A 19,307-nucleotide genomic window follows, 5' to 3' on the forward strand; every position below is an offset into this window, starting at 1 on the left:
TTAAATGTTATATTCTTTTGTCAGGTTAGAGATTTACATGTCTACAGCTTGTTCACACTTCTGGGATTGGATGTAAAAAATTTCTCATGGAGCTAAAAGGCCATATAATTATTTGCAATCTTTGTGGTTAGCAGGTCTAAGGTTTTTTTCATTTATGATGTTATACAAAAACTCACAATAAAAGTCTATTTTGCCTAGTCACCCCTTACCTGTATCTCCCTTTCTGGATGTGAGAATTATTTAGTATAAATGATCATGGAGTAAAACTACTACTGAAAAAAGGGCAATTATTCAGTTGGTAAAACTGTCATTGCTAAGAAAGCATGCTGGGGGCAGGTGGAAAGTGTGCATGTGTTTTACCCTGGAGATTCAATTTCAGATTTTTAGTACCGTCTCACTGGTTACCAGCAGAAATACTTTCATGCTGCTGAATATTTTCTCTCCTTTGCCACCTTTCTCACCTTCCTCATAACAGCTCTCAAGAAAGATGCTGTTTTATGAATGGAAATAAAAGTAACCTTGAATATCACAAATTATAGGCTCTTCACATAATGAAAAGTGAGTGTTCTGGCAGTAGAATTAACATTTCTTTTCATAAAGTTGTCCCAACAATAATGCTTGTTTGGAAGTTTCCAAAAGTGGTAACATCTGTGCTCCTGCTGGGATGAGATGTCATCCCATAGACCTTTCTATCAGCGGTTTGTCTTGGAGAGAAAATAAAGTACCTGATCCCAGGCCTTAGTCAGTCTTAGCTCCCCGTATCTTCACACTTTGACCCACTGTGCGTTCCTTCAAGCAGCGAGCTGCTTCCCGTGGCTACCTCCTCAATATAAACTTGCTAACTAATCTCTTAGCAAACACTTGAAGCAAACCTGAAGAGAGGGAAAAGAAGCAGAGGGGAATAACAACAGAACAAATCCAGCACAGATGAAACTCCAGCCATATTCAACAGGACCCTGAAATCTAAATTTTGTACTAAACTTAAGTTTTCTTTTGAAGAATCAGCTGCTGGCTGTGAAACAGGGAATTCTGTAAGAATTAGTTTAATTCTAAGCCTCCATCCTAATTTTTCTGCTATCTCTAAAACGGGGCTCACTTCAGATAAACTCCCTTGATTTCTTTTTTCCTGCCGGTGGTGATGTGCCTACCTTTATAGGTATTTGTAAATATTTCTTCTATAGTTGAGTATCTTTTTAAAATCACATGTCTCTTTAAAAGTCCACCCAGTTTGCACTGTGGACGCGCAAGGTAACTTGTCCCCAGGAGATGATGCAAGAACCCACTGTTGGAAATAAATAATGACTTTCAACCAACGATCAAAGAAAAATAAATCTTTTACCCTAATAAGACTTTTTAAGACTGGAATCCCATTTTTAACGGGATAGCAGCTAAGAAGCTATAGCAATCTCTTTACTTCCAAAGCTGAGTTTTAATGTGAGCAACATAAAAACAGACCAGAAAATGGACCCTAGGGTCTTCAAAGTTAGAGCTTTAAAAATAAAGTTGGTATGTAGTATTTAAAAACATATTGTTCGGAATTTAAGTTTTAATATCCAGGAATAAACAGAGCATTAAATCAAGCAAAACTGTGACAAGGCCAATATGCACATGGGTGATGCCAGCAAGGCATCTTCAGCCCTTTCTTCACAGCTTAACAAAACGGTGCCGTCACACCACTTTAGTTCAACAGTGCCTGTCGAATGGGCATCAGCAGATCAGCCAATGCCTGTCATACACAGAGCTAGAAGACGGCTTGAAAGCAAGGGCTTATTTGACCCCCACGTCTAGCTGGAAAGTGAGGAGGATTTCAAATCATTTACTAAACTATTAAAGACAGCCCTCCCTTTCCCAAAGTTAGAAGGGATGGGAAAGGATGGCAAATTATATATTTTCGTATATATTAAATTTTAAGACTTAAAGAGGAAACGTAATCAGGCAAAGGAAGCATTTTTCATATTGGTTTTCTTTCTAAAAACAATTATAAAAGTTTTGCAATCACAAAATTTTTCTTAAAGTGACATTTCTGAGAGTAAAATCAAAGTTTATTTCCCATATTATTTTAACAGTCTGCCACGTTTTTTGGTCATGTCATGATTGAGTAAATACTCTTATGCTATTAAGATAGGAGGACATTATTTGACAAAGAGATCTTGCAAATAATAAAATAAAAAAAAAAGAGTCCTGTTTATTCAAAGGACTTTCCATTCAAATATATATCTTTTTCTTTTGCTTTGTGATTGTTTTTGTGGACCAAAAATGCATTGACTTCTGAATTTACAGTATCTCCTAAGCTTTCTGAACATTTAATCTGCTTCTGAAGAGAACCCCGAGAAAACAAATCTGGTCAAGAGAAGGATTGTTAACTTCCCTACAAATTAACAGTTAGAAAAAAAATACAAAAATGCCTCATTTTCCTCCTATAACACTGATCATGAGGTTTGGCTTTCAAGCTTTAATAAGTGCTGGGGAGGTGCCTTAGAACTTTTTTTCTGTTTAATTAAGTGTGCCCACTCCTCTTAGGCATCCAATCAGATTAAATGAGAACCCCCATACCAATTCCTCTTTCCCACCCACCCCCCGCACCCCACACACTCTCCTTCCCTCCCCACCTCCCCACCTGAAGGACTGGTGAACCCTAGTGGTAAGAATTAGCTGAAGGTGTTCTGAATCTCAACCTTCAAACTCTTCCAGAATATGTTTCTACTGAGATCTATACATGTGGGGTTGAGATTTCCCTTACACCAGAGTTGAAAATCTCTCGCTCTCAACCTTCTCCCCCTCTCTCTGTCTTTCACTCTGCTACTGTCAGTTTGCTGCCTGTATTTTAGCTGTCTCTTTTCCAGTCTCTACCCTGTCAGTTTCTGGCCTGCCAATTTCAACTTGAAGCTTGACTGGGCTGATTTGATGCAAATACCTCCAGGGAAAACCCTGAAACTGATGAACAGTTATGTCAAGTCGATTTTGCACCATCGGGAAAAGGTAACCTCTGCGAGAAAAAAAACAACAAGGTTAAAGAGACAAGGGCTTTTCACGTGTAATACCTCTGCTGCACATCTCGTTCACTGTTTACCATCCCTCAGAAATTGTAACTGTCAGAATTAGTCCTAATTGCAGATGCGAAAGCTGCCATTATAATAAAAACAGAGGCAGTGCAGGCATTAAATGTAGCAGCCTAATTTGTGAGACTACAGAAAAGGTAGAGTAAATGAATATTTCATTACTTTAATTACCAGGGACTACTCTTTTCTTGCTGTCTTATGATAAGTGTTGCTGTAACTAGCAACAGCAAACATCCACTAAAACATAAAGTGCAATAATCGTCCTGCTGTCAGGATCACCGCTTTAAAATACGATCAGGGAAAAAAATATAATGGTTTATCTATTTCTTAGAGATTGCAGAAGTAGAAGATGGAAATTCATTTAATGTCAGAGGGAAAAAGAAAAAAAAAAGCACGCACAAAAGCACCAGTAAACAGGTTTTAGTTAGAGGATAATGGCTTCAAGAGACAGAAGGAAAAAATCAGTTGACTATACATTTGAAAGCCCTACAAGAATGCTCGAAAATGAAATGCTGGAGGTAACGGTGCTTGGATTTTTTTAAAGGCAAAATTTTGTTTTGTGTTGCACAACATAATTTCTTGAACATTAGAAAATAAAACTCAAGTGACTAGGGGAAAGACAAGAGGAAATCAAGTGGTTTTCAAATGATTAAGCAAAGGTGGAAAAAGTTCAAGTTGGCAAAAGTTTAGATGCTCGGTCCAGTTCCATTTTAAAAAACTAGACAAAGCTTGCCAGAAAAAGGACTTTGCCTGCAGTTTCAGAGTATTGATTCAGAAGATTTGGGGGATATTAATAATTACTCCCCATTGACACCTTGAAAATCTCTGGGTGCCTCTCTATAAATGTCAATTTCAGGTAAGGGAGCAAAGAGAGGTGGGGAGGTGGTTTGCTTGAGGGAAATACAAGGTGGGCCTGGGAGTAGGAGGCGTGGTTGAAGTGATTGCTGAGACTGGTTGAAGCCAGCCTGTCTCTGCATTTATCACACTGTCCCAGAGGAGGTGTTTGTTCAACATAGCAGTTTGACAGCACAAAAACACTGTGGCCAGAAGTCCTATCACAGAACCTACTGACACGTATCACTTGTGGTCTTGGTTTCACAGGGTAAGGCTACCTCACACTTTATCTTGCACAAGTTTAAAACTCCACACATTTCTAGTTGTTCAGTATAGTTTTAAACTGCCCCCCCCTTTGTTTCTTTTAAATATCATAAACACTACTTTAAAATACCATCTTTATTCAGGATTTCAGACTTCTGTTTAAAAAAACCATAATAATTGACAATCAAGTTGGGATAACCTGTGTTCAGATTGGTAATTTTGAAGGAAAGGGGGGAAAACAGTTTAAAAGCACAAAGCTAGTAATTTATTCTAAATAATACACTTAAAGCTTAGATTAATAGGTGCAAGGAAGTTTCGTCAGCATAAGGTAGACTTTTTTTTTTTGCTTACAATAAAGTAAGGGTCTACATTAATTCTTCACCTTTACTAGTATCGTTTAAATGTATTTCATTCACAAACTATATGATTGTAGTGAAAGTTAAAGAGGAAAAGTATTAGAGTTGGAGTCTTAGGGAGCGATTGGGAATGTGCGTCAATGTGGGCTGAATTTAGTTTTCACTTTCCCATCAGCAGAGCAAAGGTGATGGGAAATCTTTAGAGGACACCTATTTAGCTTAGAGATTTTCCTCTCTTAATGGATCTATTTATTATGAAAACACAACTTACTGAGTTCTTTATATATAAACCTCACCTCCTAAAACTGAGAAATCTCATGATGTGAAACACTTCCATTGATGTGCTTTGTGTCTAAAATAGAAACTTAGGTACTTCCAAGAATAGGCAAATTACAAAGTTTCTTTGATTAAAATTACTCAATATATTAGACAACATAAATACAATTTAAACTAAGAAACAGTTTGAGTTATACACTACATTTATAGATCACTTGGGCACTGAATTCTTTGAAATTTACCATCTGCTTAAGCGAAAGCGGGAGAAGATTTCAGATCTTATATAGCATGATATCTTAATCTGTTGATCTATTATTGATTGTTTCTTATTTTTGAGAAGAATAGTTATTGCCTTGTCAGGAATGCCTTTTTTTCCAGAGTTAATCAAAAAAAGAAATATGAAAGAGTATAAAGAACAAAAAATCACTACATTATCATCTTAGCAATGTAACTAGTAAAGAGGAATCCTCTATTTTTTTTGTAGAATGTTTCGTCGTCTTGTCATGATAAATCACTGATGACAATGACCTATTCTCTAAAGAATACAGATATTTACCTCCGTCACCCGTGATTATTTTAAATGTTTCCACTTTATCTTGGTGATTTAAAAGTAGTGTATCCGCTCTTGTGATAAATAAAGACCGTTAAACCTACCAGTTTTGTGTTTATTATTTGATTGAAATAATATCTTCATTTAACTAGGATATAAAAAGCTAACTTCAAATTACCAAGTTCAGAATTAGATCTCTTCTACTTTATAGTAGAGGGTGTGCGATTTTAAATTGAAGTGACACAGAATAGCCAATAAAAATGAAAAACAATTTAAAAACAGATTACGCACAATAGAACATGACATTTAATCCCATAGATTACAGGAAACGTCGTCCGGAGTCTTAATTTTATGGTGGTATTTTTTTTATAAAAAGGTAACATATCTACACTAACGTTTATATATTGTCTTCTAATTCTAACAACTACTTCAAATCTCATCCCTTGCACTTCTCCATTCAACTCAGTAATCAAACTGAATTTGTAAATAATCATGAATCATTATGAAGATTATATTCCTCAATGAAAAATGAAAGCACAGCTCAACCAGATCCTTCTGGAAATGTTTGCTCCCCTCACATGCCTGATGTGCCCTTGCTCCACATCTTCCAAAGTCTGGTTTTTAGAAGGCCGTATTAATTTCTAACCAAGACTGCAGCATCCTCTGTAAATGTGCAGGGTTTTATTAGCTATTATACTCTCTTGGGTCACAAACACCCAATATCTGATGAGACACTGATCATCTTCCTTCTCCTTTCTGCTTTCAGCTCTAACTTTCCTGTCAGAAGTCTGAGAAAATATGCACAGTTACTGTTGCTGAGGGGAGACAAAGTTTAACTTCTTGGTTGGCAATCGGAGAATAATTCATGAGCAGATTTCTAGCAAATGATATGATTTGCTAAATTTTGGTCTTTGATTTATATTTATGTACTCCTGCTACTGCTAAGGTTTTGCCAACCTCAATTAGATCATGAATGAGATCATTTTAATTCAGTCCCCAAACTGTGACCTGACCATGGTCTGAAAGTGTTCAAAAAGTAATTTTAAGCCTCCCTTTGATTTGAAAAGGAATACTGCATGCTTGGTCGTTCATACAAATAACATAAAACTTAATTATTGGATGATTTGGCAGAGGACCTTCTTGCCAAACAACAGTCAATGCCAGCTACTGTAAAGCCGGCGCTGCCCAGGCCCCCGAGCGCACAGCCCCCTTGTATCCGGGCGTTTGTTCATTGTGTCTCAGGGCAAGATGCTTTCAAATAGGATTCACGGATCTGGGAGGCAGGGTGCAACGGGAAGGGTGTACCATATTTATAACTCCAGTTAAAAAATGCTGTCTCACCTACAAGGGAAGTAGATCTGCGCTGTCAAATCACCAGGAGGCTGTGACAAAGGGAGCTTGCAGCCTGACACACGGTGTAACAACATAGCAAACACCTTTAATTCTGTCATGTCTCATACCCTTTACTTTCTCACACATTTGTAGCTGCTCAAACGTTGACACCTACACTCTTTTTCAAAACTAAATATGGCAATCTTATTTAAGCCCAAATGCAACACCTGTAAAGTTATTCTTGTGCCCAGCAAAAAATAACCATTAACTCCTCCCTCTTTTAAATGCCTCTGTGCTTGCTTTGGAAAGTCTCAAGTTGGTAACGGCCGGCCTGAGGCCCTGACTCTGAGATTCACATGACCTCCCAGGCTCTGAAAGATAGGCAACACTTCCCTCTTGAAAAGATGTGAAGACTCAGATAATGTCACCATCCGAATTGGCCTCTTTCAGCTTTTCATGTTGAAGCCCCTTTCCCTGTCACAAACTTCTGGTGGCTTTTACAGTAAGGAGAGAGGCCCCAGCTGCTTCATTCCCTCTAGCTACCATGGTCTAATATTTTAAAAGCTAGAAATGAAAATAGCTTTTCTAAAGATATTTCCTGGAATTTTAAATGTGCAGCCTTGATTCCTTTCTTTTTTTTTTTTTCTTGCCAATTATAAACCACCATTTGGAGGGCTTATGAGCAATGTAAGTCCACCTCATCTAATTAAACCACATTGTTTTAAAAGCTTGAACAGTTTTCATGTCTACAAGACTTGTCTGAATAATAAACTGCTACAGCCAGAATTCTGAGTGTCTTTGGAGAGCCAGGATTTTATCTGCTGAGCAAAAAGGGCTGGGCACTCAAAGAGTTAAAGAGTGTTCCCGCATTGCTGGGTAGGTTAATATCACAGCTGCCTGGTAAAGCATTATCCCGGTACCTCACTTAACAAAAGCCTCCTTTTGCAAACAGACTCCCACTTTCCCCCCAAGTGTCCAAAGGTGTTTACTGAAGTAAATCTGCCTAAATCCTTCATTGCTTGGGTCATGGGGGTGGAGAGGAGGGGTGGAAGGTGTAGGAATAATCTCTTTTTGTAAATTCTGTAAATCTTCTGGGAAAAAAAAATCAGGAATCTGTGTCACATGCTCATGCACAACTTCTAATATCTGTCACAATGGCTATTGGAAAAGCCCATGTTTCAAATTATTCACTGATCTTAGAAGCGATGGCACTTCCAAATGTGTGTGTGTGTCTGTGTGTGTGCTGGATGCTTAATCTAATTGTTGAAGAAAACCTATTGATATCTTAAAAGTGGTTTCAGAAAGAAAAAAAAAGAAGAAGACAGTTTAGGAGCAAGATAATATAGTTGAAAAGTTGTCACGAGAGGCTTCTGCTCTTGCTGTGGTTGCATTCCAGCACCATTAACTGCATGTTACTCTCACATGTTGAAAATGGAGGCAAATAACACAGTAAAACCTGAGAGGTACCCCTTTGAGGGCTTAAACAGTACCCAGCAAGAAGGAGCCCTTTAGGCATAAACTTTCTCTCTCAAGAGAAAGTGAATACCACCAACCCCTCCCTACAAATCTTGAAGCATCCAGTTTGAGATACAAAAAGGCTGTCATCTCACAAATGTTAAACATACTAAAAAAATCTGAAAAAAAAGTATGGAGAAGGTGTGAAAAACGTGGCACTTTACAGCCCTCAAAGCTTTTTAAAATAGAACAACTTTTCCCCCTAAAATTCTTTTCAGAGGAATTTTTTTTTTTCCTTTTTGGCTCATTTGAGAGTTTCTTTCTTGGCTTTTTTCCCCTTTCATTTGAAAATATGAATTATCATAAAAAGTCAGGGGGAAAAATGGGAAAGTCTTTTCCAGTTTTCCTGAGGATTTATCCGTGTGTTCAGGCTGAGTGGAAGCACCCTTCTCTTTGGTACAGACACCCGTCCCTAAAAGCAGACCAGGCACTCTCAAGACACCACCCCTTCCCTCGTGCCGAACAGCCACCAGCTGCCCCCTCGCTCCCCCACGCCCCTCACCTCCCCCCGGACTATTGGTAAACAATAATAGTTATTAAAGAGAAAGAACAGGCAGCCCTCAAGAGCTGGAAGTCCACACACCTGACCCCAAGTTTAACAGGCTTCTCGGGGTTGAATCTGATCCTTCCCTGACACTTTTTACCTCAAGTGTTGAGCGGGGGGTCACGAATAGCACAGACATGCCATCTTGTAACACTATATGAGTGTCAGGAGGGACAGGGCCTGGTTGAGCGTCCGCTATATAAGGCTGGTAACTAGGGGAAGCCCAACAAACAGCCACAAACACCTAAGTTATTTTACTCAGCCACTACCCTCTGCTTCTCTCTCTCTCTCTCTCTCTTTCTCTCTCTCTCTCTCTCTCTCTCTCTCTTTCTTTTCATCTTGGCTTTCTGTGGCAGAATGCAAATGGAGCCTGCCGGCGGTGAAAGGGCTGAATTGTGATTAAGAAGAAGAAGAGCTCCTTTCTTTGTTCTCCCCTCAGGGGATGTTTACTGGGAGAGACACAGCGGATCAGATATGAAAGGCATTCAGGTCAGCATTGATGTGAGCGAAAGTGAAATCATACCTAAGGCATTCAAAAGACCGCCGTGTCAGGGGTTCAGCTAACGGTGCAGCTACTGTGTGTGTCTTCCCGGAGAGGCAAAAACCTTTTCACAGACTGGTGATTTTTTCCCTCTCTAATTTACTACAAAATTATAAAAGTTCCCCCTCCCCCCTGTTTACCTCCCACTAGATGATACAAGTCTCTCCTTGTGGACCACACAGGAAAGCAGACTAACTTCTACTATTACCTAAACTGTTACCAGCAAGACACCATCTCAACTGTGGAAACCCCCCCCCTCCTTTTTTTAAAAATAAAACAGGTGTATTCACGTGCATTACATATATGCATTAATATGCAGAGGAGAGCTAAAGGAAAAGAAAAACCAAAAGACACACGCATGGATGGGTTTTCCTGTCACCTCCCTCAAAGGAAACACGCACACACACAGTGTAAAAACAGTACAGAACACCTTAAAACGAAATCCTTTATTTACTTTGTAACTACTAGTTACACTTTTCCTGAGAGCTTTCAGTCTGACACAACTGTCACCCAAGATAAAAGTATTTGGCACATAGCTATTAAGGCAAAGGCTTCCATAAAGTCTACCGATTATTATCGTCTTCCTTAAAAAAAAAAAAAAAGCTTGATAAAGAAATACTTGAATCTTACTTTCAAAAAGTTTACATTCCCCACGGCCCAAATAGTCTTTCAATAGATTTTTCAAGTGGTAAGATGATGCTGTTGGCATAAACAGAGCTATGTAAATATATACAAAATTCACAAATCATAGTAAACATACAAATAATGAAGAGGTGTCTGGATGTCTCAAGGCTTAAAAACGAAAAAAAAATCTCATTTCATCTTCTGATTGCTAAAGAAAGAAAAGAAATGGAGGGAGGGAGAGGGCTCTATTTATTGGTTTTAAATCATCCATTCCTCTGCTCTGAATTATTTTTCATCCTTCACATCTTGGCTAAAAAGCATATTTGGGCTTATGTTAACATCTGCTTTTGTGGTGACATTTAATTCTGTATATTTTCAACTAGTGTTTCTGCATCACAGATTTTCCTCCTTTATCTCTTTGCTCTAAAAAGACAACCAAAGAGCAATCAAAAAGGTGTCTGACTTGGCCATTCAGACAATTGCCCCCTTGTGGGAATGCGGGAATGAATGGTACAGTGGACACCCAGCACCACTGACGTTATAAACATGTAAATGAAACACATTAGGGCAGACAATCAATTGTCTGTGAGCATTGCAAACCTGCACTCCCTCTCTCTGTGACAGGCACAAAATAGTGTCTACCTTGGGAAGCCACGGTGCTGGAGAGGAAAAGGACAAAGAGTTCCTTTTCATACAGAAGAAAATGCACCTTAAAAGCCTTGGAAGAATGCAGATGACAAGAACTGTTGTAAGGAAAAGAATCTTCCATATCTTGGAACAAACACGGCTCTGCTAGAGAGCTAGCAATGCCCTCCTTTCCTACCTTCAGGGTAAACACACATTTTTCTTTTCCTAGCAAATACTCTTACAACAGCAGTAGAGTCTTTGATAACCTCTTGGTATTCTCTTTACTTTGAACAAACTAAGAGCGAATGAAAGAATCCAAAGTAGATGACATAGCAGTTTAGTAAGAAACTTTAATTACGGTTTTATTCTATTTGAAAATAAATGCTTAAAGACATGAATTTATCTTCATTTGGCAACAGAGAAACAACATAAAGTCTAAAATCCTTAGCCCACCCTTACCTCTGGTGGTACCACTCTCTCCATGGACGCCAGCAAGCTAGTGGCTCTGCCACAAAGGCATGTTTCTACGCCAATTCTCTTAGTGTTTCCAAACCGAAAGAAAACACATAGATCAATCTAGATACTTAGCCCCTAGCCTTATGTGTGTGCAGCGTGACAAAACTTGCAGAAGCTCTCTACAAAAAGAAAAGGATGGAGACGGATATCTTTGGAGCGCTCTTAGAACTGATACCTGCCAAGCGAACTGCCTCTGTGGGCTCTGAGAGTCAGCAAAACAGGCTCCCTCCAAGCTCATCAACTTTACGAAGGGAAACTACTTGTAAGAGATTTTCACGCTTGCAAAGACAACCAAGTCTTAACCGACTGTAATCCAAAAGGAGCTTCCCTGCCTCAGTGTGTACTGCGAGGTTCTGACTCTCGGTGCCCCATCCCAGTTTCACCTCTCTGGGAAGAGAGCTGGAAGCCACATCCTTAAGGGCTGACTGAATTTCCTTTCCTTTTCACTTAAGCATTTCTGAATAGGGAGCAACTTTTCCATCCATTGCCTCTAAGCATCATCACCAGCACCTTCACTTCCTTAAAGGGAGTGATAAGGAGTGGGGGTTCATTTTAAACAGGGAGAACCTTTTCTGCTCATATGATTCTTTCTTCTCTAGGATCCAAAGCCCTGAAAAAATCCAACTTTATTTCTTTTCTTTAATAGTGAAAAGCAGAGACCAACGGTGATTCTAAAAAGCTCCCCTACGAAGTCCCCAACCCTTTAACTGAAACTTTGGGGGAAAATCAACTTAACTTTTCTTTCTTTCTTTCATTTCCTTTCTTTTCCTACTTATGCTTTCCAAAAGGAAATTTCATTCCCTTTTCTGAAAACAAGCAGTTTCCAGATCTGTGATTTTTTTGGTTACATTTATGTGTGTGTGAGCGTGTGATTTTTCAGAGACACATGCCGGAAGATAGAGGGCTGGAGAGGCAGGCCCCTCTTCTCAGCCTCCGCGGGAGGCAGAAGAGAAGCAGGAGCATCCCCAAGAACCAATGTCCGAAACAGGCAAAAGCAACAAACTTTGCAAGTTACAAACGGGCTGCACCAGTGGCAGGCGGCAGCTGGGCATCTCCAGCTCCCAGTGCTCAGTTTCTGGCTGAGCTTATGGAGATAGTGGGGTATAAGCAAGGGGATGAAAAAGGGGGGCTGGGTTTTCCCCCTCCTCTCCAGCTTCGGTGAAAGTGTTATAAAGTGAGTCAGGCGACTGGGGATCATCTGACTGAACTTTCTTGAAACCAACACACATTCTTGTCTGTGGGCAACTGGCTTTTCGCCTCCTTTCCCCTCGCCCTACTCCTCCTTTTCTCCAGCACATTTTATTTTCTGGGAAGAGGTTGCATCCCTTTCCATGTGGGGGAAAGAAGATTGCCTGCCTGCTATGGGTTAACTTGGCTCTGACACTCTCTTTGCCAGGCATCTTGCTAGCCTGAATCTTAAAGGTTGGATTTTAGAATCTTGTTTCTCTCATTGTACATTTTCCTCGAACTGTTTCCTTCTCCTTTGCTTTTTAATAATTGTCTTCTAACCCATGTTCTTGATTAGTCTTTCACACACACACACATACACACACACATTGCTTTACATGTTTTATCTCCTCATTGCCTTAGTCTATACGTACATTATTAACTTCATAAAATTATATAAAGTGCCATTCTAGTTTCCTGGATGACCATCTTTTTTTTTTTTCAGCTTCAACTTATTGCCATTATTCCTTTCTAGGAATTTCTGTATTATTTTGATAAGCATCATCATATTTAGTGTTATCAGCAAAGACACAAGCTCAAAAGTGACATTTTTTCCATGAACCCAGGAAAGAAGAAAAATCCACTCAGTTCAGATAAATCCTGGCAATTCCCAAAGGGAAAGGCATTGGATACATGCTTGATGAGAAAGAAAATGAAAGGTGGCCAGGGGGTGGGGGTGGGGGTCTCTTCTACCTGCTTCACAAAACCAGGACATTACTCAGTCAGATTAGATCCAAAGAAATACAGTGACAAGTAACCGAATCACAGCCTAATTTTCCAAAGATTATTTGGTAAAAGAGACAGGTTATAGTCAAAGTTAGAGAAGCTGGAAGCAATCAATGGACAGGCTAAAGGATAACTGTGAAGGATCTGGGCTAAATGCCTTAAATTCTACAAATCAACTTTCCAGTAGTGAGTGTGAAGAGGCTTCTCCCAAGTTAAGGCTGGGCACAGGGGAAATGGTTGCAGTGTCCATGGCTGCACAGATCTCTGGCTTTCCGTTCCACCTGCGAAACCCCAGTGGGCCTGCCTCTCCGCCAGCCCGGCCCGTATTCTCAGGGAGCCCGGAGCCCTCTATTTCCCCAGACCTGGGCTCTGGCCTGACCTCACTGTGCGGCTAGGCTGGTCATCGGTGGCAAACTCCTGAAGGGGGTGGGAGGAGAAAGGCAAGAAGAAACACTCTAAACAGTCTTTCCTGCAAAAGAACACTTCTGGGAGCCTTACTTTAAATCTCATTCTCTTTTCCTCTCAAAAAATGACTCTTTAACATAAGAAAAAAAAAGCCTCCTTGACACAAAGCTTTTGTTATCCAGTTGATCAGCAACGTGCTTTAGATACTTGTAAGAGGGGGAAAAAAGCCCCACAACAGACATTGATTTTAGAAAATCAATAACCAACATTTAATAAAAGGAACGGAGGAAACACAAGAGAGGAGAGGGGAACATTAGGTGTAATTTTAGTGTCTACTAAATTATCCAGAGATGAGGAAGGGGAAGTCTCCTGTGTAAGGACCACCTTAAATAATGCCAGACACCAGAGTGAAGAAAAAATTAAATTAAAAGAGAGAGAGAGGGAGAGAGACTTAAAAAGAGGCAGCCTGAACTGGATCTTGGGGAAGCAGCTCGGAATATATTATTGTACTTGTTTTTTTGTAATACTAAGCCAAGCAAATAGATCAAAGGCAGCACAAAGGGAAAAGGCAGGATAACGTAACGAACAGTTTCTGACTAAAATTCCTCTATCACTCCCCCATATGGCTCGACACCTCCACCACAACAAGCAAAAGACACACACTCACACCACACTCAAACACACACACACACACACACACACACACAGAGAGAGAGAGAGAGAGAGAGAGAGAGAGAGAGAGAGAGAGAGAGAGAGAGAGGAAGAGAGAGGCATCATTTGTCTCTAATCAAAATTCTCTCGTCTTTGTGTTTTTCTCCCTCCAGCACTCCACATTGCGCCCCCAGCCGCCCCCTCCCCGCGCCACGCAGCTCTGGGGCAGGCTAGGGGCGCGCAGAATTGCCTTCTCTGGAGGAAAGTTGCTCCAAGTGGGCCCGGGCGGTCCCCACCGTGCGGGTCGGGGTTGCAGGAGGCTGAGAGGCCAGGCCAGCGCCGCGTCCCTGCGCTCAGCTCAGGAGCGTCTACGCGGCCCCACGCCGGGTGATTGAGCTGAGAGCGAGGGGAGTGTGAAGTTTCCTTTCCGAGTCTGGGCTGGCGCTCGTTTGCTTGTTTGTTTTAGGGTTTTTTTTTTTTAAACTCTGTATCCTCCTTCGGCTCCCACCGGCACCCTCTCTTGTCCCCATTCCTCTCCCCTCCCCCAAGAGCCTTCCGCGCCCTTGCCAATCACTTTTCTCTTTTATTCCCACGATTTCGTTTTGGATAATACCTAGGGGGTCTCCGTCCCTCCCTCCCTCTTCTCATCTCTTCTCTCCCTCTCTCCAAGATGAACCTACTAAACTGTCACGCACACCCCTTCCCTTATCTACCCCCCCCCGCCCCCGTATATGTGTCCACCTCGCAGTGGACATCTCCTTCCTCCTTCCTGACTCAGCCTGGATAACGGGCTCCTCATGACCATGTAGAAACTGCCCGGAAAAGTCTCGCTGAGCCCTGCGCCTCCGCCAGTCCCAAGCGTGGGGGCTACAGCCGGCTGAAGAGAAGCCATCCACCCCCGAGCCCGCACGGACCCCGCACGGACCCCCGCGGGGTCGGCCGAGTCCCTACCACCCCGGGTCCGGGCGCGCCAGGCCCGCCCGGTAGCCCGCGGACCGTTACTTGGCGCACGGAGAGGCGGCCGAGCGAGTCCGGCAAGAAACTTTGAGCCTCGCTGAGGCACATCCCCGGGTCTCCTCTCCCGCCCTCGCAATCCCTCGGCCGCCGCCACCCCCGCCCCCGCCCCGGGATCTCGCACGACCTGGCGCCCGGGGCCCCCGCCCTGCCCTGGCCGGACGCTCGGGCAGCCGGGCCGGGGACCCAGCGGGCCGGGTGCGAACGAAACGGGCGGCAGGAGGAGGGAAGATGGGGGCGGCGGGGTTGGGGCGCGAGGCCCGGGCCGTACCCCGGCGCTCTGAGCCCCCAGGCGCCCCGACGCTCACTTTGCCCGGCACTTCCCCCAACTCCCCCCGGTGCAGCCGCCGCGCGCGCCGGGCTCCGGCGCCGGCCGCGGAGGGAGGCTTTCCCGCGAGCCCCGGGCGCCACCGCCGCCGCCGCCGCCTCGGTTCCTTTTCCCTTTCCCCCTCCTTCTCTCTGGGTCTCGAGTCGCAGAGTGGCCCGGAAAAGTTTGGTTCGGGCCGTTTCTTACCGTTTTTCCTCCTGGGATTGGCTTGTTTGCGCCTCTTGCACCGGGGGCCATCCGCCATGATCGGCTGCTTCATTGATAAGAGCGGATCAGATGGCAGTTCGCATGGACTCGGCGCCCTGCTTCGGCAGCACGCAGGCTCGATCTAGCAACCAAACACAGCGACAATGTGGGCATCGCCCGCGCCCATTGAAACGCGCGCGGGCCGCCCAGGGGAGCCGGGCCAGGGCCCCGGCGAGCACCCATCCGCGCCCCCCAACGCCAAAACGAAACTTCGGAGGCCCCCTCCCCGCCCCCCACCCCCAGCCTTGGCCCCGAGGCGCTTTGTGTTTGTTACTGTTTGGTGTGTTGCACCCGCGAAGGGATCAGAGAGTCAAGAATTACATCTTCAAAATGAGTCATAACTCCTGACCGTATGAGGGAATGCATACGGCGGTACAGTAGGCTGCTTGACTCAAGGCTAGACGGACCCTTTCCTCCGACAAGTCCACAGCCCGGCTCGGGAACTTGGGGTGAGGCGAGGCTTTCTTTCGCTCTCATCTTGTCTGCCCCCCACCCCATTCCCCAGAGGAAACAAACGGACACCGCCAAACAGCCCACGATGAAGCACACTCGGGCAAATTGATAATAGTAATTATAGGAACCCCACTCGCCCTGTGCCCCCTCCTCTCCCCTTTTGGAGTTTATCGAGGCACTTTCTCTTCCTGCCCCCCACCCCTCCAAATTAAGATTCCCAGCTTCACGCCGTAATAAGAAATGTAATTATAAGTCTTCTTGAACATTGTCCCTCCCCCCTTCCCCCCCACTTTGACAATATTTACTTAAGTATTTCCCCTCACCTCACTCACATACATGCTCCCCCACAATGGTCCCCTTAAATATTTCAATAATTTTTTTTTCTCCCCTCAAGAAAGAAAGAGAAAGTCCAACAGTACGGCAATACTTTCAAGCTCTACTAAATGATCGTATCCTTTCTGGCTTCGAAACTTTTGTACCTAAAAATTGAGAGAGGCGCTGCATTTTTTTTCAGCTGAAACTGTCAAAACTTGGAGAAGGGGAACCTCCGAGGCAGGCACGAGAGGAGAATCCTGAAACTCGGTGGAGGTTGGGAAGATGCTGTGCCTCCAGGATTAGTTTAAACAGGGGGCTATAAAAGATGTAACAGATGCAAACTGTAACACAAGGGCCATTAACTCTTTCTCTGCCGAGCACTCTCAGTCCCCCACGCTCCGCACCTATTGTCTTCTGTGCTAGAAGCTTTGCGGAAAACCTGGAAAGTGAGTATCAGTTTCCACACATTTGCTGGGGGGGGGGGGGGGGGGGTGTGGGGAGGGGAGGGAAGGGGAATTGGTTGTTTTAGAAAGCACCTTAAATTTAACCTAGACATAGAAGGAGACTTTTAATTTAAGTTTGACATATTTTGTCATTTCTTGGCTCTCCTACTGATTTGAAATTGTTGGGGAAAATCCTGAAATAAAGAAATGGTCACACAAGTGTCTGGGATGAAACAGCTGGCCTGTCTGTATTCATGCTGAGACTTACACACGATTGCATATAAATATATGTTTAATAAAGTAAGCTGCTAGTTTTATGAGCATGTGTGTGTGAGGGAGAGACAGGGCATTTGTGCTGTAAACTTTATCTGTGCCTGTTATTTCTAACTCTGGAGTTAGTAATCTTGCCCTCATTATTATAAAGGGAGCATGTAAAATATATAAGTAGGTGGGAGATAAACAATTCATGTTACATGGGCTCATCATCATTCCTGGGGACTCCTGATATTTCTCTCAACTTTTCAGTGCCAAAGTATGGAATGGGATATGTGTGTATATGTGCCTTCTGTTAAATTCATGTCTGTATTACCTTGCCATTTAAAATAAAATTTCAAAAAGTTATCCTTGATTTAAAACCCTAATATCCTGACAGCAGTATTCTTCCCAGCTGTAGTGACCCCCCCCCCCAAACACACACATACTTTGGTAAACGACTCAAGTTCCATGAGGACTTTCACTTCTTTATTTATGATCACAGAAGCTGAGGTGTTACTTCACACACACACAAAGAATGAAATAAAGAAATGAAACTCTTAAGCAGACAAAAACAGGCAACTTTCTGCTTAGAAAACAGCCTTCTCCAGTGGGAGAAGATGGTCTACCATGTCTAAGAAAAAGTCTTGCCCCTGAATTTGCTAGGTCTGTATCAATCAAGTTTTGTAATTATTAACAGGTATTTGTCAAGTTTTAGTTGCTAAATATAATGAGTTGGAATTAGATGCAAGAAGAAGAAGAAGAAGTAGCAGAAGAAAAAGAAAAAAGAGCAGACACTCTCCCTGGATGAGTTTTTATTCCAGGCATATAGTCCTCAAAAAAACTTTTCCTAGGCTGGGTAGCAAAGGCACCTTTGGTTACCTGAATGGGCAGGTACAGGGCAAATTTTCTGGGGGACGAAAAATGGAGAGAAAAGGAAGGAGAGCGCGCAAGAGTGCGAGAGAAAGGAAGGAGCCACTCTTGGGAGAAGCTCCTTGCCATAAAGGATCTAAACCCACCTGAAATTCCTACCCATAGACACCCCTTCTCACGTCAGGCTCACATTCCCACTCAAAAGGAGAAAATCAGAAAAGAAGGGTGGGGGACGAGCACATCAAAAAGGGATAAAAAGAGAGAAAAGGGGGAAAAAAACCTACCTGCGAAGTCTTGTTTGTAGTTTTGGCCAGAAATGGTGAGAAGAAAAAGCATGAAGAAGCCGCGAAGTGTGGGGGAGAAAAAGGTGGAAGCGAAGAAACAGCTCCGGGAGCAAACTGTACAAAACCTCGCCAAGAGTGTCGGGAGGCAGGACCGTTATTCCTGCGGAGCAGGTTAGAACTGATCTCTTTCGGCCACTCCAGGAAACACAAACCTGGGGACGGACTGACGTGTTACGCCTCTTCTAATGACATTTTTTTCTTTTTCTTTTCTGTAGGAGAGAGAGCAGAGACCCTGAAACACGCGCCACCTATCTTTGTGGGGAGGGATAATTGAAGCGCCCTGAGCGTGAGCATCATGTGAAAACGTGATCGCCAAGTTTCTCTCTGGGAAAGGATCTGGGATAGATTATACCTTGAAGTCTCCGCAAACGCTTTAGTGGAAGAAATGAAATTCCACCGCCCTCCCTCCCTCCCTCCCTCCCTTCCTCCCTCCCTCCCTCCCTTCTCCACGCCCCCCCCCCCCCCCCCCGTCAAGCCTTTGGCATCATTATCCTCATCACTAAATCCTACTGAGTACAGGGCGGAAAGCGGTGCACACCATTCACAGAACTGGACAACTATAAGGGACGAAAGTTAAAGGGAAAGATCCCGGGTCCTCAATCCAGATCGTCTCTTTTTTACACAGATATCTCTAATCACCAGATTTGAGATGCACATTAAGTTGTGTGGATTTCTCAGCACGGCTTCTTGAACTAAATTCTTTGCCTTTTCTTTCTCTGTCTCTTTTTCTTTCAAGATGCCAGAGCCAGGGGGAAAAATGCTGCCTGTGAACTGCATCTTAGGGCATGTGTGTTGAGGGGAGGGTGGGGGGGGGGGAGGATGTGATAAATTTCTGGATTTGATCCCAATACTAAAAAGTAGTTTGGTATTTTAAAAAAGGGTCTCTAAGTAAATTTACATAAAGCGCTGGGCTAACCGATCTTTGAGTCTCTCTACATCTCACAGAGACCTCAGTACAAAATGAGAGAGTGCATGTGGGGAGGCAGGAGGCA

The 19,307-nt window shown here is 43.1% G+C and overlaps 1 protein-coding gene and 1 long non-coding RNA gene across 6 annotated transcripts in view; one reads left to right on the top strand and one right to left on the bottom strand.

The window, feature by feature from the left end:
* The window catches only part of ZEB2 (zinc finger E-box binding homeobox 2), a 131,847-nt gene extending 113,363 nt beyond the window's left edge, over window positions 1-18,484 (bottom strand). Inside the window, exons 1-2 of one of the 4 annotated variants that reach the window (XM_077153707.1) lie at window positions 18,256-18,484; window positions 15,576-15,717 (exon numbers count right to left, since the gene is read on the bottom strand). In XM_077153707.1, the coding sequence (XP_077009822.1) occupies window positions 15,576-15,648 (73 nt within the window). In that variant the 5' untranslated portion in view covers window positions 15,649-15,717; window positions 18,256-18,484. Of the gene's footprint in view, window positions 1-15,575; window positions 15,718-15,909; window positions 16,253-16,567; window positions 16,844-18,255 lie in introns of those variants that run through there. The other 3 variants (XM_077153706.1, XM_077153704.1, XM_077153705.1) reach the window with 3 other exon arrangements.
* LOC143677603 (uncharacterized) lies at window positions 15,907-18,692 on the top strand. 2 transcript variants are annotated; one of them, XR_013172714.1, is made up of 3 exons: window positions 15,907-16,084; window positions 16,483-16,849; window positions 18,276-18,692. It is a non-coding gene; the product is annotated as an uncharacterized LOC143677603 (long non-coding RNA). The 2 variants fall into 2 exon arrangements; XR_013172715.1 differs by having other exon boundaries at window positions 16,603-16,849.
* Window positions 18,693-19,307: the final 615 nt, after the last annotated feature.

The sequence above is a fragment of the Tamandua tetradactyla genome, chromosome 3 (genome assembly GCF_023851605.1).
Source record: "Tamandua tetradactyla isolate mTamTet1 chromosome 3, mTamTet1.pri, whole genome shotgun sequence".
NCBI lineage: Eukaryota > Metazoa > Chordata > Mammalia > Pilosa > Myrmecophagidae > Tamandua > Tamandua tetradactyla.